The 27,041-nt window shown below is 36.4% G+C and overlaps 1 protein-coding gene across 1 annotated transcript in view; it reads right to left on the minus strand.

Annotated features, from left to right (window-relative positions):
* JMJD1C (jumonji domain containing 1C) overlaps positions 1–27,041 on the minus strand; it is a 173,104-nt gene that overhangs the window by 19,931 nt on the left and 126,132 nt on the right. The window contains exons 6-14 of the mRNA XM_040976042.1: positions 24,765–24,908; positions 24,475–24,667; positions 23,071–24,364; positions 19,241–19,538; positions 16,754–16,926; positions 13,586–15,792; positions 9,475–9,676; positions 6,867–7,081; positions 5,929–6,081 (exon numbers count right to left, since the gene is read on the minus strand). Coding sequence (XP_040831976.1) covers positions 5,929–6,081; positions 6,867–7,081; positions 9,475–9,676; positions 13,586–15,792; positions 16,754–16,926; positions 19,241–19,538; positions 23,071–24,364; positions 24,475–24,667; positions 24,765–24,908 — 4,879 coding nt within the window. The remainder of the gene's footprint in view (positions 1–5,928; positions 6,082–6,866; positions 7,082–9,474; positions 9,677–13,585; positions 15,793–16,753; positions 16,927–19,240; positions 19,539–23,070; positions 24,365–24,474; positions 24,668–24,764; positions 24,909–27,041) is intronic.

Consider the following 27,041-nt stretch of genomic DNA (forward strand, 5'->3'; position numbering starts at 1 on the left):
AGGCTGCATTTCATAGAATAATAATGTGATTAATATACTTTCAAAATGAATAACATTATGTAATAAATCAAGAAGTAACACAATTATTTTTGTTACCATAAATGTTATATCTTATCTTAAACAAAGCTTCATTGTGGCTTATGCCTATATGCAAGTAATATAACAAAATATAATTAACTTTTAAAATTTGGTAAAGAAAGTAGAATCAGGAAAAAGGAATATAAAATTTTTCATAAAATGTTATAATACAGTTAAATAATAACTGAAATTACCAAAACATTTTTACAGTTTTAAGGATGTCACTTCCTCAAATGCATTTTTTATTATGGTTTGAACATTTTACATAAATACATAGTAACAGGGCCCAGCACGGTGGCCATTAGCTAAAGTCCTCGCCTTGAAAGTGCCAAGATCCCATATGGGTGTCAGTTCTAATCCCGGCGGCCCTGCTTCCCATCCAGCTCTCTGCTTGTGGCCTGGGAAAGCAGTCAAGGATGCCCCAAAGCCTTGGGACCCTGCACCTGTGTGGGAGACCTGGAGGAAGTTACTGGCTCCTGGCTTTGGATCTGCACAGCACCAGCTGCTGTGGCCACTTGGGGAGTGAATCATCAGATGGAAGATCGTCCTCTCTGTATATGTGACTTTGCAATAAAAGTAAAATAAATCTTTAAAAAATTACATAGAAATATTTATGTATGTAGTGCACAGCAACAAAGCTGGGTATACTCAGATAGGATACCACATTTGCTTAGGTCTCTTTCTTAAGCACACTGTATCTCTTAAGCACATTGTATAGTCAGAAAGAGTGAGGTATTAGTTATCTCAGTAGCAAAGGTACTGGTGACTCATTCATGGTTCAACTACCAAGGACCCCCAAATCACCTGGTATAGTACTGGTAATGTGGTTGCAGGTAGGAATAAAAATTCAATACATCAATAGTTGGGCAATTCTTTGTAACTTAAAGATTACATAGATAAGAGGAAAGCATATTCAAGTAAGCCTCTGATAGGGAGAGGCGAGGAATAGAGGAAAGTGGGTGAGATACATGTTTCGATTTTTTTTTAAACTCTTGTGTTGCAGCAGGGAAAGGAGAGGAGAGGAATGTCCTTTGCTGTCAAACTCTATCAACATCTAAGGAAGCAGGCTAATTTTAAACTTATAACTTTGTGGAGCCCAGGGGTAGGCCAGGGTGGTCTACACTGCAGCATCTGCCAGAGAGCTGGGACTAGGAGCAGGCCATGTCAAGCTGGGCCGCAGTACCCACTTGCAAGTCTAACACCTAGGGTTGGGAGTGGGCCTCATAGGCAGAAATCTAGGGACTCTCCTACTGGGCTCCCAATGGTGGGTGCAAGAACTGGGGTTGGGGACAAATTGGATAAAACAAGTCTGTGGCACCCCTCAGCATGCGTGTGGGACAGGTATGGAGACAGACTGTGTTGGGATAGTCCATAGCTGGAGCACTGGAAAGCAAGGATGGGGTGTGTGCTCAGCCAGGCTAGGCTGTAGCACCTGCCAGCATGTACAAAAACTGGGGCTGGGCATGGATCTGGAGGGTTATTTGGGACTGCCCTAAGTAGCAGCACCTGCTGGTCAGGCCTGAGGTGGGATAAGCTGAGGGATCCTGGCTGTAGCATCTGCTAGTTGGTGTGAAAGATTGGGTTGGAAGTAGAACTGAGTAGGCAGCTGCATCCACTGGTACATGTGTTGGTTCGTGCAGGGAATGGAACAAACCTGACCCTAAACCAGCTGGTGTACACAAAAGTCTGAGGTCACCCCAGCAGAAGTTTCCTGGGGGAATTCCCAGCTAGACCACTAGACTTAAACCCGATCCTCACGGAAAACCACAAGATACATGTGGTTTGACCTTGGAGTGCATGCATCAGGACTGGGCCTCTTCAGTTGCTGATGCTCATGTAATGAAGCACACACCCAAAAGCACATGAAAAGACATGACAACTGGATCATCTGGGCCTGTAGAGAACATTGAGTGATTCACCAGAGGATGGAAAACAGAACAAGTTGGAAAACTCTCCTAAGTTTTCCAGAAAGTGTCTGAGGCAGTGGATACACTAAAGCAAACCTAAGTCAGCCAACAGACCTCGACATTGTCTACCCTGGTGCAATAAGATCAACAATGCCTCAGAACTATGAAAACCACTAAAGTAACACCCTTGGAATATTTCCCCACATTAGCGCATCTAAGCTGTTATCAGAAGACCGCTCCCCATCCCTGGGTGCAGATACATGTTTACAGCAAGGAAGTGGTCCCTTCTTAACCCCTGAGGGAACAAAAAACTGAAACACTTAACTCACTTACTTTCTTCTACTCCCTGATCCTCCCCACCCTAATCAGAAGCTCACATAGGTGTGCATCCCTCTGAGCTAGGTAACCATTACTAAAACTAAAAAAATAAAAAATTTTGAGGAGTTCACAAATGCAGCTATAAAAATATTCCAACTCATAGGAAAAAATTCCCCACCCCTGAACCTAAATACTGTTTTGAAAAACACAGTCTAATTAAAATGACATTTATTGTTGTGAAGCATTAAATGGTTTATCATTAAGTATTTGTCATGGTTTTAGAATTTATTTACATATTTAAGGGCAGAGGGAAAAAGAAAGAGAGTATGCAAACTCCTATCCAGTAGCTTAGTTCCAAATGCCTGCTTTGGCAGGACCAGGATGAAGTCAGGTACAGGGAGCTCAACCTGAGTTGATAGTAGGAACCCAACAACTGGAATTCTCACTAAGCTGAACATACCCTGCATCAGCAGAAGCTGTAACGAGGAGCCAAGGCAAATCTCAGCCCTGATGAATGTAGGCTCTCTAAAGGGGGACACAGGGGACTTTAACTAATGAACCAAATGGATGCCCCAATATTTACTCAAAATGACAACATGATTCATATCCTACGCATTTTATTAGAACATAACCCTCAACAAATAAGCTTCAGCATTGGACATTTCCAATACTGTCCTAAATTTTGTTGAAATACTTCTGACACACACTTAACTACTTCCTTTATAAAATGTATTATATTCAGCAGAAATTAAAAAAAAGGTGGAGGACATTTTCGGTACTACTTTCCCTAAATATTGAAAATGATAGTTCTAAGGACCAATGCTGCAGTCAAGCTATTGCCTGTAAGGCTGGTATCCCATGTAGAAGCTAGTTTGTGTGCTGGCTGCTCCACTTATGATCCAGCTCCCTGCTAATACTCTGGGAAAACGGAAGATGCCAAAGGTGCGTGGACACCTATTCCCACATAGAAGACCACAATGGGGCCCCTGATTTTCATCTGAACCTGTAGCAGCTATCTGGTGAATGAACTACTGTATGAAAGACATTTTTAAAAAATTTTTATTGAAAAGTCAAATATACAGAGAGGAGGAGAGACAGAGAGGAAGATGGAAATCTGCTGGTTCACTCCCTAAGGGGCCACAATGGCCAGGGCTGAGCAGATCTGAAGCCAGGAGCTTTTTCCAGGTCTCCCATGCAGGTGCAAGGTGCAAGGCTTTGGGTTGTCCTGCTTTCCCATTCCACATTCAGGGAGCTGGATAGGGAGTGGGGCTCCAGGGATTAGAACCGGCGCCCACATGAGATTCAAGTGCATGTAAGGTGAGGACATTAGCCACTAGGCTACTGTGCTGAGCCCAGAATTGTTTCTCCTTCCTTCAAATAAATGAATGAATGAATAATAAATAAATGATCTTTTAAAATAAGTATGTGTTGAGAACAGCTCCAAAGATACAAAAATTTTCTCCTCATAAACAATGAGCTCTGAGGGATAAACATTGACAGAGGCAGAATATTCCTGATGGCTTTTACTTCACCTTTACTGATGGATATTTAGAAAAATCAGTTCATACTAGATGAAATATTCAAATGTGGCTTATGTTTATGACTTGAATGAACAGGTTTATGGTGCTGGTAGCCCTGACAGATGCCAGTTTGAGTCCTGGCTGCTCCATTTTTGTTCCACCTCCCTGTGTTGAGACTGTGGAACTAAAGAGCTACCTAAGTAGTAATAAAGTGTTCTGAATGGTAGATGAATCAAGAAAATAGTATGTTATGCAGTAGGCAAATAGTACTATGGTAGTAATAAATAGTATCAGGGAGTAGTATTAAGAAACAGATTAAGGTCAAGGGATAGCATTAAATAAGTAACTTAGTAATAAAGTAATCAAAACAAACATGTAGGTGTTAAGAGATAGCAATTAGTAAAGGATTGTGTAAGTAATGGCAATTAGAACATAGGATAAATAATGTTAGAATAATGCTGACTGATAAATTGTTAAACTGATTGTTAAGTTTGGCTTCTGTAATGAGAGCTTCCCTTCCCTTGCTGCAACAAGGGGAACCAAGGTAAAGCCACGACAGGCCTCAGACAGGCTAGGTCCAAGTTTCAGTTCCTAGAATTGAGGTACCAGTAGATGGAAGATTGAACCTTCTGTTTCCTTCTCTATGTAACTCTGCCTTTCAAATACAAGTAAAATAAGTTGGGCCCAGTGTGATAGCCTATGGATAAATCCTTGCCTTGTATCTGCTGGGATTCCACGTGGGCGCCATTTTGTACCCTGGCTGCTCCACCTTCCATCCAGCTCCCTGCTGGTGGCCAGGAAAAGCAGTTGAAAACGGCCCAAAGTTGGTTTTAATTCTGCTCCGAAATATAGTTTCCTGTTAATATATACCCTGGATGCCACAAGTGCTGGTTCGGGTGTTTGGATCTTTGTCAACTCCAAGGGACACCTGGGTTGAATTCCTGGCTCCTGGCTCAGCCCAACATTTTTGAGCATTTGGGAGTGAGCCAGAGGATGAGAAAATCTCTTTCTGTGCCTTTCAAATAAATCAGTAAAAACCTAAATGCGGACTATACTGAGAACCTATCTGCCTGATATGGAAAGGTATCTGGCAATCATCAGGTTAAAAGTTACAGATGAAGGTAAATTTCAGAAAATCTACCAACTAAATTTTGATTACTCTTTCTTTCTCTTAAAAACAAACTTTAGGGCCCTATGTGGTAGCCTAGTGGCTAAAGTCCTCGCCTTGCATGCACCAGTTCTAATCCTGGCAGCCCTACTTCCCAACCAGCTCCCTGATTGTGGCATGGGAAAGCAGTCAATGATTGCCCAAAGCCTTGGGACCCTGCACTAGCACGTGGGAGACCTGGAAAAATTTTCTGGCTTAGGATCTACTCTACTCGGCTGTTGCAGCCACCTGTGGAGTGAATCAGCAGAAGGAAGATCTCTCTCTCTCTCTCTCTCTCTCTCCTTCTCTCTGTAAATCTCCCTTTCCAATAAAAGTAAACAAATCTTAAAAAACAAACAAAAACACTACAAACTTTACGGGAGAATATGATATAGTCCCATCACTCGAGACACCTGCATTGCGTACCAGAGCCAGGGTGGATCCTCACCCCTTTGCTTCCAATCTAACTTCCTGCTGCCCTGCAGCCTGAGAGATAGCAGATGATGGCTGTACTTGAGAACCTGTCACCCATGCTGAATTCCTGAACTGTGTTCTAGACTCCTGATTCTGACTTGGTCTTGCCTTTACTATTTAACAGGGAACTTATTCAGTCAATGAAAAATGTGTCTCTATGCTGTCAAAAAAAATCAAAATAACAAAATTGTATGTAATATATTTATATTTACATGGGCTGGTACTGTAGCACAGCACATTAACACACCATTTTCACTACTGGCATCCCACAGCACTGGCCCAAATACCAATCCAGCTCCTTCCTAATTTGTTTGGGAAAGCAGAGGAAGATGGCTCAACAACTTGGACCACTGCTACCTCCATGGAGACCCAGCCCTAGCTGCTGCAATCACTTGAGTAGTAAAACAATGGATGGAAGATCTCTCATTTTCTGTAACTCTTTGACTTTCAAATATATAATAAACATACAAATCTTAAAACAAACCTCTAGAACTCTTCCTCTCTTTGGCCTTGTAACAATCCAAGCAAACCACAAATCCACATTTTTGGCAAACCCAATGAATGTTAAACAATGTTGCTTCACATGCATCACACATCTCCCGGACTCCTCTCACTGCTCTTTTCCAGGCAATTTTTGCTGAAATGCAGAGAAAACAGTAACGGAAAGGAAAATACATGTTCCGCCATGCATTTAAAATGGCCTACATTTACAACAGGATTTCTCAAGCTTGGCACTTTTAACATTTTTGGGCTGAACAATTCTTTCTTTCAAGAGGTAATACTTATGCACTGCAGTACGTCTTCTGACATCTTTGGTCTTCACCAACTGTACATAGCAGCACATAACCATAAAAATGTTTACTGTCAATACCAAATGTTCTCTGGATTTAAACTACTGATTTTAGGGAAGGGAAGGAAAAGCAGTTAATATTTAGAGCAGCTATATACTTAGGTAATATCAGTGCCTTACATGAGCAAATAAAATTAACAGTTACTTTCCAACAAACCTATGAAACTTATCTTCCCTACATAACAGACCTAATATTCAGAGATTTATAAAAGTTTGTGTAGTTAATATGAAGAGTAACCTTAAGAGTCAAATACAAGCAAATGAGACTGAATCTCCTTGCATAGTAAATGATAAGATTCACACAGTTGCACCCCAAACAATCTTATAATTATGGTTGATGTTTTAATGGCAAAACAGTATCATGATATCATAAAAGTTTAATCCACTAACTTCAACCTCAAAAGAAATATTAATAAGCTCAAGCATAGTTGCATTTGTACACAAAAAGATACCATTATTACAATTAAAAATCAAGACTAGGTAAGAACTGGGATTTCTTCCACAAATTAAACATACTTCAAAAGAAAATTTCTTAAAATAAAATTTGTAAAATGTATGTTTTATTTCCTTACCATCCTTCTTCACCCAGGACAAAGCTGTTTTTTCAGATGTTACTAACTGACAGAACTTATCACCTATTATATCCAAGATATACTTAGAAGTTTCCAAGTCTAGTTCATCGTCTTCATAATTTTCATGTGTCCATAAACTCATAGCTTCATCATCATATTGGTCAGGAGAAGAAAAACCATCTATTCTAACCACTCCATTTTTACTAAATGACAATCTGAAACATTAAAACATAAAAGCAGTAGATTTAAGTTATTATGAATCACAGAATCATTTTTAAAAACTTAAATGGGGTAGTTCCCACATATTTTAATTATTTTGTAAGAGTCTCATAGATGCAATACAAATAATTAGCACTAACTTGGGGTTATTTCAAGAGTTTCCAATTATTTAATCATTAAAATGCAATCAAATGAAAAAAATGTCTAAACATTTGATGAGCAAAAAGAATAAAAATGTGGTACCAGTATAATTCAGAGAATGATATTTTTATGTAACTTAAAGGCAGGAATTATTAATGTTGAAAATGAACTAAACCATTTTAGGATTTTTACTGGTAGGCTTAAAATAATGAGACACTTTCATTAATTAAAATACTTCATTCAAGTGATATAGACAAACAAGAATGAAGCACCTGTTTATTAAATCCATTTAATGTGCTCACACTCAGCTTCAGAGAACGCTAGGGCAAATGGGAGGCAGGACCTCCCTCATCCACTCACTGCTGGTTATTTTCCAACCAACTCATATTTACTGTCTTTACTCTCAGGGAATGTTTGATATTCCTCATAAAAAATAGTGCACTTTTTTTCTAACTTATTTTATCCCCATTTATATTTTTATCATTTCCCTTTTCTATTTAAACTGTTTTTGTCCTTTTACTATAACATTTTGTTACAATCTTACTTGTGTTATCTTTATGTAAACTTTTCTTTCCTTCAAATTTTACCTATACTTCCTTAAATCAATTTTTCTTTTGCATCCATCCTTTTTAAATTCATTTTACATGCTTTTAACTATTTATTTCTATAACTGTTCTCTGAAGTCCACAAAGACTATGACAAGGAAGAAATAAAGAACTTGGTCTGTTCTACCAATACTAATTTTTTGAAGGTCATTCCTGGGCCACTAATATGGTATATTTACTAGAATAAAATGTCTCAACTTCTTTTAAAGATGAAATTAATTAAAGTGTTTAATATAATATGTATAGCTGCACATTAAGGACTATACATATGACATTCTGTCCTTTAGCACTCAAAGTATATGCATGAGACAAGTTTAGCTGTAGCTTAACCAGGAACGAATCAACAGAGATGGATTAAAAACTAGAAGCAACATATAAATTATGCTCTACTGAGCATTTGGCTCAACTATTTTTTAAGAAGGATTTATTTTTATTTAAAAGGCAGATTTACAGAGAGAATTGGAGACAAGACAGAGATCTTCCATCCATGGGTTCACTTCCCAAGTGGTCACAACAGCTACAGCCAAGATGATCCAAAGCCAGGAGTTCCTTCTGGGTCTCCCACCTGCGTACAGGGATCAGGGGCTTGAGCCATGCTCCAGTTTTTTCAGTCCCTAAGCAAGAAGCTGTACTGGAAGTAAACCACCTGGACAGGAATTGGTGTCCACACATGTTGCTGGCAAGTGGAGGATTAGCCTATTGAGCCACCATGCCAGGCCTCCAATTATCTTTTTAAGATTATTCATTTAATTTGAAAGGTGGGGTTGTGGAGAGGAGAGACAGACACATACACACAAAGTGGTTCAGTTCCCAAATGCCTGCCAACAGCCAGGGCTGGGCCACCTGGAAGTCAGGAACTCTATTTGGGGCACCCATGTAGATGGTAGCAACTAAAGTACTTAAGCAATCACTTGCTAGCTTTCAAGGTACATCAGGAACGAAATGGATGGGAAGTATAGTAGTCAGGACATGAATGGCACTCCTTAATGGAATATGGTTCCCAAAGCAACGGCTTTCTAAAAGTACTAAGTAATACTAATAATAGTAATATTAGGTAATAATTTTAAGTGGCTTTATACAAATCTTAAAAATGCTTCAATAAAAAACTACATGGTGGAACAGGTGCTGTGGCATAGCTGCTAAAGCCATTCCCTGCAGTGCCAGCATTTCATATGTCCTGGCTGCTTCACTTCCAAGCCAGCTCCCTGAGAAAGCAGTAGAAGCCGGCCCAAGTGCTTGGGTGCCTGCCACCTATGTGAACCAGATGATGAAGTATCAGACTCCTGGATTTGGCTTAGTCCAGTTCTGGCCACTGAGGTCATTTGGGGGAGTGAATCAAAAGACCAGAGGCTTCTCTTGCTCTTTACTTACTCCTCTGTAATTCTGCCTTTCCAACAAGTAAGTTAAATTAAAATACTGTTTCCCATTATTTTTGATTAAAAAAAGTGTAAACATTTTCTCATTAAAAAAAATTCTTTCAAAAGAATGGTCATATGGGATGTAACAATTCTACAGTTACTGTTAAAACTTAGCATTAAAGTGTTTAATATTCTTCCTTAACATGGAAACTCACTTCCACATCTACAATGGACTCAGAATAGTACAATTTCTAAAAATAAAAATATCCTCCCAATTTCACTTACCGTCTAAAGTAATAAAATCTACAAAATACTGGCGAATGAGCCGGTTCTTCTCCTTTTTTACTACGTATAAGTCTACATTCTCGGCACTTTTGTAAATTAGGCCCTATCTCACAGCAGGAGTCATCCTGTAAAAAGGATTCCCCAGTTTGCTTCAACTTCTTGACTTTTCGCCAATCTTTTAAAACCGAACGAGGGATGCCAGCTGTAAAATGAGTAGCAAACTATTAGGGTGGGATTATGTTTTGCAGAAAGGCACATTCCTTGAGATGAAATTCAAGTCAACTGTACAACTGTCATGCTATGGTAAAGACTGCAGGAAAAAAAAGCAAAGATAGTTTATATGTATATGAATTAAGTAAAGTTCACAGCATACTATGTTTTACTGGCAGATTATTTCTACTAACCAAAGAAACCAGATTCTTGCATCAGTATACTGAAAAGGCAAAGCAAAGCAAATTTTGCAGCTGACTACACTCTTTAACAAATGTACATAGTAAACAATCACTAAAAATAGAATTCTATAAATTTATCTGTCCCTTATTATAGTACCCCACATTTGATATCAACATATTAATGGCAGCAATAACATTCAGAAAAACAGAAGAGTATTGCAGTGAAAGGAAAGAAATTAACATGATTGTATTTGTTGAACTCAAATGCATTATACAGTCAAGTATTTGTAGAAAACAATTTTTTTTTTACCATACTTTACAATGTTGCTCCATCACATTTATTAACTTGACCTTTACAAGTTTAAGAACATTGGTTTAAGTCGTCTTACAGCAGGAGGAATCTTTAGACCAAAAGGAGCTTAAAAAAATTATACATAAGCTTGAACTATTCACATATATGTCAAAGATCAAGCTATGCTAGGACTAGTAATTTTTTTTTCTCTAAAGTGGATTTTTCCTGCCCATATTAATAAATTTGTCTATACGGTAGATTTAGTTTATCATTTTTGTCATACTGAAAAAATGAATAGCATTCTCCAACCCTTAAGCTTTCTAACCAGGCCCATTTTGTAATTCGCAGAAATATTCTAAGAATAGGTACTCACACAGACTTTCAGCAGAATTCCTGTTCAGAGTTCTAGTACATATGTATTGATAACATAGAAATATAATGACAGAAAAATCACCTATGTTAAAACAGGAATTAGCAAAAGGTAGAGTGGTCCAATTAAACCAGGTCCACTTACTAAGCACCTCCAGAAATGCTTTCCCTTTAATCTTTATGGCAAGAAGCTATGGGATCATAAATCCACTAGAGAAGCACTACGCATGTATACACAGATAAGTGAACACACCTCGCTTACGTCATTATAATATATTTTTAATAGACTTGTTTAAAAGAGTTGTTATTTTCTCCACTATATGACAACTTTTTCCTAGGAACTTCATAGAGCTTTTACAGTCACAAGAATAAACAATAGAACAATTACAATGCTGACCAATTTTTATTCAGCAAATTTTCTTCTAATCATTTACTTTTTAATGCTGCTACAAATAAACTAAATGCGATGTACTTGTATTTTGAATACAAAAATAATTTTAACCCAAATATGCTTTTAATGCAAGATAATGGAACATGTTCAAAGTACGGTTCACTATGTATTGTGAACAGTTTAAACAGTGTAATAAAGAGCCAGATATTGCAAAGAAAATACTAGCGGTATGATACAAAATAGGCACTTGGAACTTTTTCTTGTAAAAAAAAAAAAAACCTGAATAAATCACAGAACCATCTATATAATGTTTTCATATAATTTTCACTTCTAGACTAGGCCACACAGGACCATAGCTAAACGCTTTTATGAATATAACTATATATGTATTTACACAACAAAACTGGTAATATCTAAAACTTAAAATTTGGAGATGAAGACATTTAGTCAATAGAAAATACCTAAATCAGTGGGTATTTCTGCTTCTTTTACAGAATAAACTTTTCAACCTGAGTAGCAAATCTACACAGCTGCTCTATCAATAGTAAATAGGAAGAAAAAGAATTAAAAGACAAATATATGCCACCTTCAAATTATACAACATCTCTTTAAAAGTTTTCTTTTGGAGAAACAAAAATTAACTAATTATACTTCTGAATAATATAGGACTTGCAGATATATAAATTTGGTGAGTTATTTCAGAGCACAAATACAACTATATAAAAATTAGTCACAGAAAAGCACCCAACTTTTTAATTAAACAAACAAACAAAATATATATATATATATACACACACACATATATATGTATTTGAGGAAAAAGTAGATATAAAAGAAATCTATTAAATCTGGCTTTAGAATGGAAAAAGAATCATACTATTATATGCATATGTAAATAAAACATATAATTAAATATATCAAGCACCAAGTAGTGGCCTAACTCCCTTTTTTTGGCTAAACATGAATCACAACAATCCTACTCAACATTAGAAGAAAAAAAGACATATTTGATTGACAAAATAAATTATCCACTAAGGCTCAGAAGCTCCTTAAATTAGGAAAGCTAACAAAATAAAGAACTTTGCTTGGCAGCTCAGAACAAAGGAAGTTAACTTTGCTCATAATCAACAAAAAGCATTTAACACATAATAATTCTTCAGATTTGGCCAACAAATGGGATTTAAATAGCTTCTCCTAAGTTAAATATTAGTTACCAAGCAGGGAAGATTTGACTCATGAGGAAAAAGGAACTAATCCCAGCCTCATCTTAAAACGCTTAGTTAGGATAATGAATAAATAAAAACCAAAACCAAAAAAAATCCTCTTACTTAGGACATATATTCAATTCAGAACATGCACTATTCACTGAGTTAATTTTATCAGCAAACATAACTTTACAAAAACTTCCCAAGTGTTAAAAGCTAGAAGATTTGTATCTTTGTTTTAAGGTTATACTTGAGTATTTAAATACCCAACACCAAAAGAAATGTTATGAGATAAAAGACAATTTTTTGCCACACTAAGTCTCTTAATGAATTCACAGGGCAAGTAAGAACATATAAGAAAGAGCAACACTGCATGCATAATGCGATATTCAAATATATGGAAGGTATCCTTCGAAGTCAAACTCCCTCTCTGTCTTTGACTATACTTGCATTTCAGTTTGTCAGTCTCTCTGTCTCTAATTGATCTTGTCCTTCGTTCTTTCACTTTCTGACTGTCCTTTTCTATGTTCCATCCTGTTTTTCTCTCCTTCAGTTTGCTCTGGTTTCCACACACGCACATAGAAAAACCTCATTCAGGGAAAAGGCACAAATAAGAGACTTCAAGCATTCAAAAGCTTGTAAAGTACTTCCTCGAGTGTCCACATTGTCACAGATATTTCAAATACGGTATATGGATGAGAAAACGGATATAGTGAAACTATTAAGTGTTTTCTGCATTGTGCAACATACCTAAAAAGAAATAAGCAAACTGAGAAAAAAAACTACTTCTAGAATAAAAATATAAACACTTTATAGTGAATATTACTAGTTAAGTACCAATTATTCTGTTAATATGTAGCCATTAAGGAATTTTTTTTGTTGTTTTACATGTCAAAGCTTTTTATTTATTATGGACACTCTAAAGACTAGGTTCCCTGTTTCCTAGAACATGGAAATCAATGTAAGAACCTCCCTCCCCTTTATCCTCTACCCACTGTTAAAGACTTACTAAGCAGCATTATTAAATAGTTGATCATGTAATCATTTCAATAGGTTTATAATTTTGTCATCTGGCTAAGAGTTGAGACACAGGCTTCATAATACTACTTTGAGATCATTTTATAGCAATATGCATTAAATAAGATACTGAGAATAGAATTTCCCTCCCAGTTTAATGTGGTTATAAAAAAGTATTTTAGCAAATACTTTTGTGACAGCTATAATTGCATTTTTACAATTCTTAGAAATGGTTAAAATTACGAATAACCCCTACATTACTCAAAGGGTTACACATTACTACAGATCTCTTAAACATGAAAGGTAAAAGGTTTTTTTCTCATTTCATACTACAGGTATGAAATACAGAAATGTGGTTAACCAATACACACAAATCTTCAGAGAACCATGTCATTATTCTAGAAAATTTAGCTCATTCTATCAGAAATAAACCTAATTCACTCACCACTGTTACTGTTGTTCTGTAATTTCAGTTTGCTTTTTTCTTTGGCACTCCTGCTGAGAACTCCATTGGGTTTCAAGTCCTCCTCCATTTCACCCTTTCTCTTCTGTAAATCGTTCTGCTTCTTCTTATAAGTTGGCTTAGGTTGACGCTTAGTCCTTTGCTCAGATTTGCTTTCACTTTCATCTGAGTCTCCACTCTCAGAGCCAGATTCATAAGTTCTTTTGGCTTTTCTCCTATTTACTTTGTCATCTTTCACATACTTATCAACTATAACTTTACTATCTAAGCTATTTTGTATATCATTAGATGTAGAGGCTATTAAGTTGACTGAACATGGCTTAATAATTTCTGATACAGAATTCCCTGAACTTTCCATTTTATTAGTATTTTTATCTTCTTCTGAATGTCTAGTGAGCCAAGCCTTTTTCAGCTTAGTATGGTAGTTTGGTTGACTTGTCTGGGATGCTTGCCCATTTCCTGCAGAGCTTGCTTTGTTAACTGTACTACAGATTACAGTACTATCCAGGGAAACAGAGTGTGATGATGTCTGATTTTTCACATTAGGTTCAGTCTCACTGACATTACTACTTTTATACTGAGCTGCAGCCAATGCTGCCTTGTGCTTTTTTAAATGGATAAAATCAGTTGTGCCTGAGAATCCAGAACTTGACTGAACAGCACTTCCTGTCTTACCGCTAATCAGTGGAACAGGAGCTGTAGTGTTGACCTTGCACTCTTGTGATGGTGCCACTGGCTGGCTAACACTTTTTGAAGTGTTACATTCTAATGATGTAGGAACCAAAATGGTATTTGATAAAGAGTAAATGACTTCTGAGCCACCCCCCAAGCTGGAAGCACTTGTGGTAGTGGCTGAAGATGTGAGCATCTCCGTTTTCGTGTTACACAATGTATTTACAGCAGACATGACTGAACTGGAGACACTGCTCTGGGAGACTTGAAAGTTTTTTTCAGATTTTATTTGAGTACTGTCTGAATTCACACTTGGCAGAATGATTCTTCCAGTCTGTCCAGCTTCTGCTGATTTGAAGCAATCTGTTTTATTTGCTCCAGTTGAGGATTTTTCACTAACTCTGTCTTTAGAAGCTAACTGCACTGCTGGCACGCTATCCATTTTTATACTAGACGGTGGACGCACAATGACAGATGCCATAGCAGCATGTGACTTTCCACTGCTTTTTTCCACATGCCAGTCAGCTTTCTCTTTGCTTAGGTTATTATTAGATCTCCACATTTCTGTCGAACTCTGGTCAGAAGAACTCTTAAAATTAGCCTGACAGTCTTTTGGCTCAGGAATTAAGGTTGGAGGCTTTTGTGATTCTTGAACTTTCACACCAGCATTTACCGGCATCACTGGAGTTAAAGTTGGAGGGGAAAGGCTACTATAACTGGTTTCTTTTCTTTCTAAACTGTGGTGGATTGGTGGGTGAAACACTGGCGCTCTATGTAAGGCAGGCATACTGCGGAGTGTATTTGTAGAAGAAACTGTCAAATGCGTAGGACTTCGGCAATCATTCCTGAAGGTTGTTACTGAGTGAGATGCAACTTGGTGGGGAAGATGGTCAGGTATCTTACCTACCATATTTTCATTTTCTGGCTGGTGTTTAATCAAAGGTGGAGGCTTTGAAAGAGATGACATAAATGAAGTCAGAGTTTGAGGATTAGATGTTGCTGCATGAGTATTACTCTGTTTATCAGCATAAATATTGGAAACTTCTTTGGATGGGTATGATCTTGGTGGTTCATTTACCACACTATTAGACAATGTAGTAAAATAGTTACTTTGGGGCAAACTTTGGGGCACTGAGTGCTTCATTTTGTACAGATCTGATACTGAGCGCTCCACATCTTTATCCTGCTTGATGACATGGCTTTTAGGACTAGAAGATGATGATGACACTACTCTGGAAAAATTATCTCGGTCATTCTCGAGTCCCTTGATTTTGCTTGTAAAGGGAGCAACATCAATACTTTCTTGAAGAATTCGACGGTGTTCTTCTTTGTACTTGTTTAATCTCTCTCCAGTTTCCGGGGTTGGCCTTTGTAATTGATTTAATACTGGATCCACAAAATGCCTATGCAAATGACAATCTTTTCCAGTCTGTGACCTACTTAGATCCAAGTCATTTTTTGCTGAAGTGGATGCAACGGACCGTAACGGTTCCATGAAAGCCTTCCTCTCCAGTTCTCTGCAAAAAAGAGAAAAAAAAAAGCATACAAAGATTCCTGAAGCCACTTTTTCTTCTAAGATACTTTCTATGCAGCATCATCTTGTTATAAAACACATCTTTGCAAGCACATTATTATTTGGGGCAAGGGAATTATATACATTACTATTATTATCATCATCATCAAATAAATCATAGTATATCAATATACAGAAAATTGGTAGTTTTTTAAACTCTAGGTTTTTTTCTTTTTTTAAAGATTTATTTTTATTATGTTTTTATTGAAAAGGCGGATATACAGAGAGGAGAGACAGAGAGGAAGATCTTCTGTCTGATTATTTACTCCCCAAGTGAGCGCAACGGGCCGATGCTATGCTGATCCGAAGCCAGGAGCCTCTTCCGGGTCTCCCGCGCGGGTGCAGGGTCCCAAAGCTTTGGGCCGTCCTCGACTGCTTTCCCAGGCCACAGGCAGGGAGCTGGAAGGGAAGTGGGGCTGCTGGGATAGAACCGGCGCCCATATGGGATCCCGGGGCGTGCAAGGCGAGGACCTTAACCACTGCACCACCGTGCCGGGCCCAGGTTTTTCTCTTTTTAAAGTTTATTTATCTGAGAGTAAAGTTGGGGAGGCAGAGGAGAGCCAGAGATCTTCCAATTGTGGGTTTACTCCACAAACACCAGCAAAAGTTTGGGCTGGGCAAGATGAACCCAGGAGCCAGAAGTCATCTAGGGCTCTCTCACTGATGGCAGGGACTGAAGTACTTCGGCCATCACCTGCTGCCTTCTAGGACACTTCTAGGACATACATCAGCAGAAAGCTGAACTGGAAGCAGAGGAGCGACTTGATCCTAACCACTCTGATAAGGAATGCAGACATCCCAAGAAGCAGCTTAATGTGCTGTATGTCAACATCAGTCCCCAAGACCTAGTTTTGAGACATCATAGCTGTTAAAAACTAAATTATTTTAAGCATTGGTGAACTTACTCTTTATGATGATCTACTAAAGTCTTTGTCAATGGTGGACTGGAATGTGCTGTGAGTTTAAGAGGCCGATGAGGCTCTGCACTGGAAGGTCTCACAGGAATGTGACTAAGTAATCCAATACCATCCGCTGAGGTTACAGGGGTGGGTTGGTGTAACCAAGGACTGGGTGAATTCTTTAAAGAAAAAATTAGAGCTTAATTACTATAAAAAGTTAAACAGTATCATGAAACACCAATACTGTATTCAGAAAAATATTAAAGTTTTCAGAAATAGATCAAGAAATACCCTAATATGTAACCAGTATATTTATGTGAGATTTTTCCATTCTATATAGAAAATCCATTAGTATTAAAACAGTAATTTTCAGAAATATACTGTTATTAAAAGCAAATCTTAATAGTTTAACATTCAATAATTGATACATAAAGAACATGATTTTGAATGATGTAAAGAAATATGTGTTAATAGTGAAGACAGAACGTTATTTCTAAAGTTTCACAAAAATAAATTATAATCACATTCACTTGCCAATTTATTGTAATAATTTACTTAAAATTTTCAAAACTCAAATATATTCCAGTTTACTATGATTGTTCAACCATAATTTGTGGGCGTGCGTGGTCTAACAGTTACTTTTGTGTATCAATGTTACTTTCCTCATACTTGAATAGATGGTAACAGTGACCCCCTATGTTGAGGCATACATTTAGTCACTAACTTAAGAATTGTTTCTATACCATTATTGACATTTATTTGAGTTTCGTAAATTTATCAGCAGGAAGCTGATTTAATACCAAGGAACTTCCTTTGGTTGTTAACTAACATTATAAATACGGAATTGATAAGTGAAAGGCAGTAGAATTCATCTGGTTGAAGATACAATGCTGTAAAATCACTTAAATTAAAGACAAATGCTATGACCATAATCCCATTAAATAGAAAAGTGCAATGATACTTCATAAAGCTTGTGGAAAAATATAATTACAACACAGATTAACTTTGGTGCACAAAACCTGAAATCCACAGTTTTATAATATATATTTCTCAAAACTCTTAAGACCCACTGTATGCGTGAATTCCAAAATTTTTTCACCAAAACAAATCTACCTTTTAGTTTAATTTTTCATGAACTTTTGGAAGCATAGCTTAAGACTCCTGACCACACTATGTCATTATTGTTACTCAAAATTAAATGGCTCCTCTAACAAAACTGTGGTATGATCAGTACCATCTTTGTTTTTATGAATGGCACATGTAAGTAGTATTAATTGCAAAATAACTAATGAAATAATTAACATTGTCATTGCAATGGCACCCCAAGAAATCTACTCTGGTTCTGGCCCACTTTGAGTTTTCCAAAAATGATGGTATTAAGAAGTTGTTAAAACAAAACAGACTCCAAATTACCCATGCCTTTTGCAGTACTGTTCTCAAAGGCAAGAAGTGGAAGCAATCAAGATTTCTTTCAACAGATAAATGAACAAACAAAACGCAGCATATACACAGAATGTAATATTATACAGACTTAAGTTAAAAAGTCTTGTCACATACAACGATTTTAATGAGTCTCAAAGACATTATGCTAAACAAAAATAAAATAAAAGACAAACGTCATCTGACTGTATTCGTATGAAGTGTCTAACCTTGTCAAGAATTTGAAATAATTGCCAAGGCTAGAGGAAGCGAAATTTGTGCTTAATGGGTAGACACAGTTTCATTTCTACCAATGAAAAACTACTAGAGATCTACTGTACAACAGTATGGACATACTTAATAGCACTGAACTGTGCACATTCTAAAGGCTGAGATGGTAAACTTTATGCTTTTTATAAACCACAGAGATTTGGGAAAATACATGAAAAGCACCCTGGACTATACAGAGTTTATCTGAGTTTAACATTCACATCTATTCCTGTATTTATAACTGAATGCTGTTAATCACTTCTTATACACTTGCTCAAGAAACCACATAGCCAGGGAACATATGAATCCTACAGATTGTCAACTTCACTAATACTTGTTAGGGAAACAGAATCTTAGCTCTAACTTTCCCAAATACTGGAACTCTCCAACCTGAAAGGCCAAGTGCCCTTAAAAACAAGTGACTTGCAATATATATACCATTACTTCAGGGTATTCAAGTGGGAAATAAAAAAAAAAATGTTTAGGGATAATTTGGTAACATGTATCAAAAGCTTTATAATTATATATAAATTCTAATTCAGGAATTTTATTTTGAGGAACTTCCTCTGGGCAAAACACAATTATATATAATAAATCTAAATCTATAAATAAATACTACAATTTAAGTTTTACTTCAAGTTTATTTCTTAAAAATAGGTTTTTCTGACATTTTCACTTCGAGAGTTCTGAGGGTACTAAACATCTGAAAAGATAATTTTTGCTTAGAAAATTCTAATGCATTTTTGTAAGAGGAAATGACCTTAAAAATGATACTGAAACAGCATTTGGTATGGTATTACTTACCCTCCTCAAAGAAGCTTCAGCATTAACTGCATTTTCTGGGTGAACCCATTTTGAAGAAGGTAAACCAAGTCCTGAGTAAGCATGTGTACCATTTGGATACTGCCATATAATTGGGTAAAGTCCAAGCTGATTATATGAAGCAGAAGGATGGGCTTGTCCAAGAAGATGAGGGGACTGGTGCTGTAATAACTGTTGCTGTTGCTGGTGTGCTAGTGCTAAATGGCTCAAGCTGCTGGCATGAGCACTGTCCAGTCGCGGGTGGCCACCAAGGTTGGTGCGGCTGATGGCTATCATGGGTCTGTGGCTGGGTAGTAGTGGTGGGGGGGGTGTTGGGTGGGAGGGTGGTTATGTAGGGGGGGGAAAGAGTGTATGTAGTAGTGGTTTTATTCCGGTGGAATTAGCCTTTGCGGGCGGGTGAACGAAAAGGATAGGGGGGGTTGGCGGGTGGGGATGGTTGCGGGGGGTGTGGTTCGGGTGGGGGGGAGTTGGTGTTGTGTATTGGTGGGGTTGGTTCGGGTCGTGTGGGGGGGGTTTGATTGGTGTGGGGGGGATTTTTTATTTGAGGGGTTTTTTTGTTTGTTTTTTGTTGGGGGTGAGTTTTTTTTTGTTTTGTTTTTTTGGATTTTTGGTTTGTCTTTTTTTGTTATTTATTTTTGTTTTTTTTAGTTGTTTGTTTCTTTGGTTTTTTCTTTTTTTCTTTTTTTTATTTTTTTTTGGGGTGGGTTTTTTTTTTTTTTTTTTTTGTGTTTTTTTTTTGGTTTTGGTATTTTTTTTTTTTTTTTTTTTTTTTTTTCGGTTTTTTTTTTTTTTTTTGTTCTTTTTTTTTTTTGTTTATTTTTTCTCGTTTTTTTGTTGATCTGTTTAGCTTTTGTTTTTTTTTTGGTTTTCCTCGTTTTTTGGTTTTCTTTTTTTTTTTTTTGGATGTTGTTTTTTCTTTTCGTCTTGGCGTTTTTTTCTCTTTTCTTTTATTTTTTTTTTGTTTTTGCGGGTGTTTTTTTTTTTTTTTCGGTTGTGCTTTTTGTTGGGGGGGGTTTATTTTTTTTTTTTTTCTTTTGGTTGCTTTTTGGTTGTTTTTTTTTTTGTTTCTTTTGGTTTGATTTGATAATTTTTTGGTTTTTTGTTTTTTTTTGTGTTTTTTTTTTTCGGCCTTTTTTGTTGTTTTTTTTCTTGGATTTTTTTTTGGTACTTTTTTTGTTTGTTGCGGGTTTTTTTGTTAGTTTATTTTATTTTTTTTTTTGTTTTTGTTTTTGTACTTTCTTTTTTTGTTTTTTTTTTTTATGTGGTTTGTTGTTTTTTTTTTTGGGTTTTTTTTGGGGTTTAATTCATGGGTATTGTTTTTTTTTTTTTTATTGTTGTTTTGTTGTTTGTTTGTTTTTTTTTGTTTTTGAAGTTGATAAGGGTTGTTATAAGTGGATTTTGTTTTAGTTTTTTTGGGAATTTGGTAGTGAAGATATGTTTTGGACGGGGTCCTTTTTTTTTGGGGATTTATATTCCCTTTAGTTGGTTGTCGGCTGGGGATTTTGTGTTTCGGGTTTTGTTTTGTGAGGGTTTTTTAGGGTTATGCATTTTGTGTTGAAGCGGTTGGCTGGTCAAGCGTTTTTTTATTTTAATTTAGTGAAGGGTTGGGTGGGGGAGAGGTGCTTTTTTTTTTTGTGGGGCCTTGCGCAGTTGAGGCTTAAATCTTTGTTTTTTTTTTTTTTCTTTTTGTTTTTTCGGGTTTTTTTGTTTTTTTTTATTTGAGAGACAGCGATGTTATTTTTGTTTTTTCATGGTGCGGTTTGTAAAAATGCTTCAAGTAAGGAGTTTTGTGTTTTTTTTCCATTTAGGTGCATGTAGTTGTGTTTCTTGTTTTTTGTAGGTATGTGATTTAGCGTCTTTTTTTTTTTGGCTTTATGTTTTTTTTGTTTGTTTTTTTTTTAGTTGTTGTTGGGGGCCGTATTTTTTTGGGGTTGTTTTGTTGGCCAAGTTGGTTTTTTGATTTTTAAATTTTGTTGACGGGGGGTGAGTGGCGAGCGGACAATTTCTTTCTTCTGTTTTTTGGTTGGATTTTTTGTATTTGGCTTGTTTTGTTTGGGGGCGGAACTCAAATTGTTTGTTATTTTCTTGTTGGTCTGTGTTTTTTGTTGTTGTTGTTTGCTAGATTTTTTTTTTTGTTTTGTTTTTTTTTGTGTTTTTTTTTTTGTTTTTTTTTGGGTGTGCTCTTTAACTTTAATAAACGCATTTTGCGACTTTTTGGTGTTTTTTTTTTTTTTGATGTGTGGCTGAAGTGAGTTTGTCGTGTTTTTGTTGTTGCCATGTGTTTTTGTAAGGCTGGGTTTGTTTTATTTGAGTTTGCTTTCTTGTTATTTTTCCTGGGGGTTGTTCTTGTTTTTTGGTGTTTTGTTTTTTTGTTTTGATTTTTCGCTATTGTTTTTTTGGTTTTTTTTTTGTAGTTTTTTTCTTTTGCGGTTGTTTGTCACGGTGGGTTTGTATTGGTGCTTGGGTATTTGGTTTTTTTGGTGGTTATTTTTGTTTTTGGCTTGTTTTTGTTTCTTTTTTTTTGGGGTTGTGCATTTGGAGGTTTTGTTTTTTTTCTGTTGTTTTTTTTTTTTGGTGAGTTGTTGTGGGGTGGGGTTTTACTTTTATTTTTATGGTTTTTTGGGTGGAGTTGTTTGGTTTTTGTTGTTGGTTTGGATTATTGTTTTTTTGTTTGAGGTTTGCTTGGGCTACTTTGGGTTGATTGTCGGCGTTGGTGGGTTTTTTGGATTTTCTCCAGTATGTTTTTTGCTTTTTGTAATTGTATGATACTACTTTACTTATCGGTTTTCTGAGGGGATGGTTTTTTGCGGGACGGAGAATGTTTTTTTTTATTTTGTTTATTTGAGGGTTTTTTTGGCTGCTTTTTTATGTCTGTGGAGCGGCTCTGTGTTTTGAGAGGTCCTTTTTTACTCGGTGAATAGTGGGGATTTTTGGTTTTTTTTTGGGGGGATAATTTGTAGCGTTTTGAGGGGGTGGGAGCTGTTCTGTGTTTTTTAGTTTGTTTTATTTTGGACGATTGGAGTTTTTGTTGTTATGGTTTTTTTTTTTTTGTTTCTGTCGTGCGATGGGCTTGTTTTTAGTTTTAAACCTGGTTTGTAACCGGCCTATGTCTTTTGTGGGTATGTTGGAATTATGTTTTTTTTTATGTTTTTTTTAATTTGTGTCGTGTTTTTTGGGTGGTTTTGTTTTGGTTTGGTACGCGAGACAGTGTTTTTTAGTTTAATTTTTGGTCTTTTTATTTTTTTTTCTATTCTTTTTTGTTTTTGTTTTTTGTTTGTTTTTGGTTGGAACCAAGATCTTTTTGTTTTTGGGGTATTGGTTTTGGTTCTAGGGTTGTGTATTGTGTTCTTTTTTAATTTCAAAAACAAAATCTTCTATAAAAACTTTTTATAAAATTTTACAAAAAAAAAAAAATACAAAAATATATAAAATTTAAAAATAAATAAATAAAAAATTTAAAATTCTAATTTAAAAAAAAAATTTAAAAAAAAAAAAAAATAAATAATAATAAATAAAAATTTCAAAACATTTACTTCCTTAAAAAAATTTTTTAATAAATAAAAAATTAAAAAAAAAAAAACATAACTAAAAATTCCTAAAAAATTAAATATAAAAAATTTTAATAAAATTCTCACCTTAATAATAAATCATAAAATAATCCTAAAACTGTACCAATTAAATTGTTCTGTTCCAAAAAATAAAATAAAATCCATCTAAAAAAAAAAAAAAAAATTTATTATTAATATTAATAAATAATACATAAAAATCATAAAATATTATTTTAACCAAAAAAAAAAAAATTCTTAAACAACATGCGAGTTTGACTAGATGATCCAGCTAATAGGTGAGGTGCAGGAGTTAAGGCAGGGTGATGGGTACCTGGATTTAAACAAGTTCTATGTGATGAGGAATGAAGAGGGAAAGGATGCTGGCTTAAGAAAGGTGAAATATGATTAGCTCCTGTTTCTGGCCCAATAAGAGCAGGATCTCTGTAAACTGTAAAATGCTCATTTTTATCAATGATCAGGGGGCTCTTAGTGGTTTCCATTGTACTGCCTCGAGTAGGAACTGGATGAAAACTACACCTTGATAAATCATGTTCCATCTTATTAGCTAGTCTTCTTTCACCAGTGGCCTGGCTATTCACATGGGTACCCTTAGATTTTAAAGAATCAGGAGAATGAGTAATTTTGGGTTTAACTTCAGGTGAAGGATTAGATTTTGCCTTGTGAACATCTACTGAAATGTTAAGTTTAGATTTTACGGTCTCTGGGGGTGGGCTGCGTTTATGTAGCTTATCTTCTGAAACAGACACTGTACTTGAAGAAACGTAGGGAACAAACTGATTTTTCTCTTTTTCCATGTTTAGATGATCATTTCCAGAAGAAGCACTTTTAACATTTGATTGGGTTAAATCTACTTTAACTACATCGCTGGCCCAGCTCTGGTCAGAATCTTGTTTTGCTGTTTCCAAGTATTTTGTATTGGTAATTGAATGTTTTGAATCGCTAACAGTAGGATCCACTTTTTGAAGCTGAAGACCAAAGGTACTTGAGCTTTCCTGAACCATCTTCTCTGAGTTAGTGTCATTTGTGATGTCAATAACAAATTTTGGTGTTGGTGGTCTGGCTGTAAACTTTTCCTTTGGTAATATTTCGACTGTGTTTTCTATACTGCATTCCTGAAGAAGTACATCATTAGAATTGCGATCAGAAAGTATGGCCTGCTCAGATGAATGGATATTCATTTCTTCTTGTAGCTGTGTGTCAACACATTTCCGTTTTTCTGCTTCTTCCTGTTTCTTATCATCCTGTATTTGATCCCAGTTAGTCTGGTTATCTGTCAATGTTTCTTCTGCCTTCTCATTATTCTGGGATTTTCCTTCTTCCCCATTTATCTTAGAATTGTTTTTATTTTTCAATTCATCCTCTGGCTTCTGCTTGGAGGAATTATCTATTACCTTCTTATTTGAATTTTCTGAATCACTGCTTTCAGAAAAGTCTGAAACATTGTCAGCTCTCAGTCTTTTCATATTTAGTTTCTTTTCATCATCCTCAGGCTTCCTTCTTTTATTTATCAAGTGTTTGCTTTTACCTTTAGGATTTTCTGTAAGATTAAAACAAAAAAAGAACAGTCATGTTTTCATAATGAATACTAAGTAGGTAGCTTTAAAATGTATTTCGTTTGTCTTCACTAAGGGAAAAAGTGGGTCCTACCTCCTCGTGATATACAATCATATTTTTCCTCCTTCATCTTCTCTTCATCTGGTATACTGCTATCCGAGCCCTTTCTCTTATTTGGACGGATATTCCTTTGTTGCTGTTGCTGGTGTGTATTCTGTTTTGGTACAGCAGTTTGGGGGTTCATTGCTGGTCTGGGACTATTTGCTTGGGCACGTGTATAATGACCCTAAAAATGAACATTAACAACGACTGTTTACTACCTGAATCTGTGTAACCTAAAGAAAAGTATTTAATAAAAATCAATTGGTTAATAACATACATACGTGAACAGTGTTGATATTTTGATTGGCACGAGATCTACGTCGTGATGTAATACCAATATTTTCACCTTTTAATAAAGAGTGAACAACATCATCTAGAAAGGTCATTTGAACCATAGAAGGATCGACATTCTGTGGTTCTAGTACCTAGAATCATGACAAAAACAAAAAGTAAACCAGTTAGCTAACCAAAGTGGTATTTGGTGCAATTATTTTCAACTTGGTATAAACTATTAGAAAACAGTTCAGGATCCTTAATTTGTAAGATACTATCATACTTACAATAATCATTTCAATCAATACTAAGCTATTTTTAAGGAAAATTCATTCATTAATTTGGCACAAAGAGAGCTCCTATCTACTGGCTCACTCCCTAAACGCCCAAAGTTGCTGGGGCTACAGCTAGGACCCAGAAACTCCTGTATGTGTGGCAAAACCCAATTATTGTTCCTCCCAGGGTTGCCACTGGCAAGAAGCTGCAGCTGGGAGCAAATCCCAGAAATCAAACCCAGTTACATGGAGGACATGGGTATTTCAACCACACTATCAAAAACTTGCTGTCAAAGTTACTTCTTCAATTCTGTGACATTTCCTCAACTACTTATCAAAAATTTAAAAGCAAATACATTTTAAGTATGCTTAAAAAAAAATAAGGGTAAGAGTTAATTGAGAGTATACACTTAATGGTGAGAATAACAAAGAGGATATAGATATCAAAGTTTTAAAATGAATTTAAAAAACTTAGTGCCTAAAGTCCTCACCTTGCATACACAAGGATCCTATATGGGCACTGGTTCGTATCCCCAGTGCTTTACTTCCCTTCCAGCTCTGCATGTGGCCTGGGAAAGCATTAGGGATGGCCAAAAGCACTGGAACCCTGCATCCACATGGGAGACCTGGAGAAAGCTCCTGGTTTTGGACAAACTCGGCTCCAACTTAGCTCCGGCCGCTGCAACTACTTGGGGAGTGCATCAGCGAGCAGATCTTTTTCTCTGTCTCTCCTCTCTGTAAATATGACTTTCCAATAAAAATAAATAAATCTTTAAAAAAAAACCCACACACACACAAAAAAACCCAAAAATACAAAGTAGGGGCAAGTATTTGGTCTACTAAAACATTCAGGTCTTCTAGCTATAGCTCCCTAAATGCAGTCTCCCACCAATGCAAACACTGCCATCTACATCAGAGATCTCAGGCCGAGTTATCAGTTCACAGTGCAGGTTTACCACTATATGCACTTTAGGAGGTTAACCAGAAAATGTAGAGTTCCATATGTCTCTATTGAATTCAGTAATTTTTAAAAATAGCTGATAAAAAATGAAGAAACACTTGGATAGAGAAAAGGATTTTAAAACATGCTAATAAGTAATTTCAAAACAAAGTTAAAGAACTTTTTAAAAAAATTTTATTACTTTTATTGGAAGGTCAGATAAACAGAGAGAAGAAGAGACAGACAGGAAGATCTTCTACCTGCTGATTCACTCACCAAGTGACCACAACAGCCAAAGCTGAGCTGATTTAAAACTGGGAGCCAGAAGTCTCCTCCTGGTCTCCCATGCGGGTGGGTGTATGGTCCCAAGGCTTTATGCTGTCCCTAACTGCTTTCCTAGTCTACAGGCAGGAAGCTGGATGGAAAGCAGGAAAATGGATGGGACACAAACCAGCGCCCATATGAGACCCTGGTGAATGCAAGGCAAGGACTTTAGATACTAAGTTATTCGCCAGGTCCAAAGAATTATTTGTACAACTGAAAGCAATTTTGTACGTCTTAAGTGTAAATGATGGAGCCCAGTGTGGATATCTAGTGGCTAAATCCTTACCTTGCATTTGCCATGATCCCCTAAGGGTGCAGGTTCCTGTTTCCACTGCTCAACTTCCCATCTAGTTCCCTGATCAAGGCCTGGGAAAGCAGCTGAGGATGACCCAAAGCCTTGGGACCCTGCGCTCACATGGGAGACCCAAAAGAAACTCCTGCCTTTGGATTGGCTCTGCTCTGGCTATTGTGGCCATTGTGGGGAATGAATCAGCACATGGAAGATTTTTCTGTCTCTCCACCTTCTCCTCTGTAATCTGCATTTCAAATGGGGGGGGGGGGGAATCTTAAAAAAAAAAAAAATGAGGTGAATGGGTGGATCCAGGGCTGTGGCATTGTGAGTAAAGACACAGCCAACAATGTCAGCATCCCATATGGGCACTGGTCAGGTCCTGGCTGTTCTACTTCTAATCCAGGTCTCCGCTGATGGGCAAGAAAAAACAGAGGAAGATCACTAGGTGCATGAA

This window comes from Ochotona curzoniae, unplaced genomic scaffold (genome assembly GCF_017591425.1).
Source record: "Ochotona curzoniae isolate NIBS_2020 unplaced genomic scaffold, NIBS_Ocur_1.0 contig_2692, whole genome shotgun sequence".
In the NCBI taxonomy this organism is placed as follows: Eukaryota; Metazoa; Chordata; class Mammalia; order Lagomorpha; family Ochotonidae; genus Ochotona; species Ochotona curzoniae.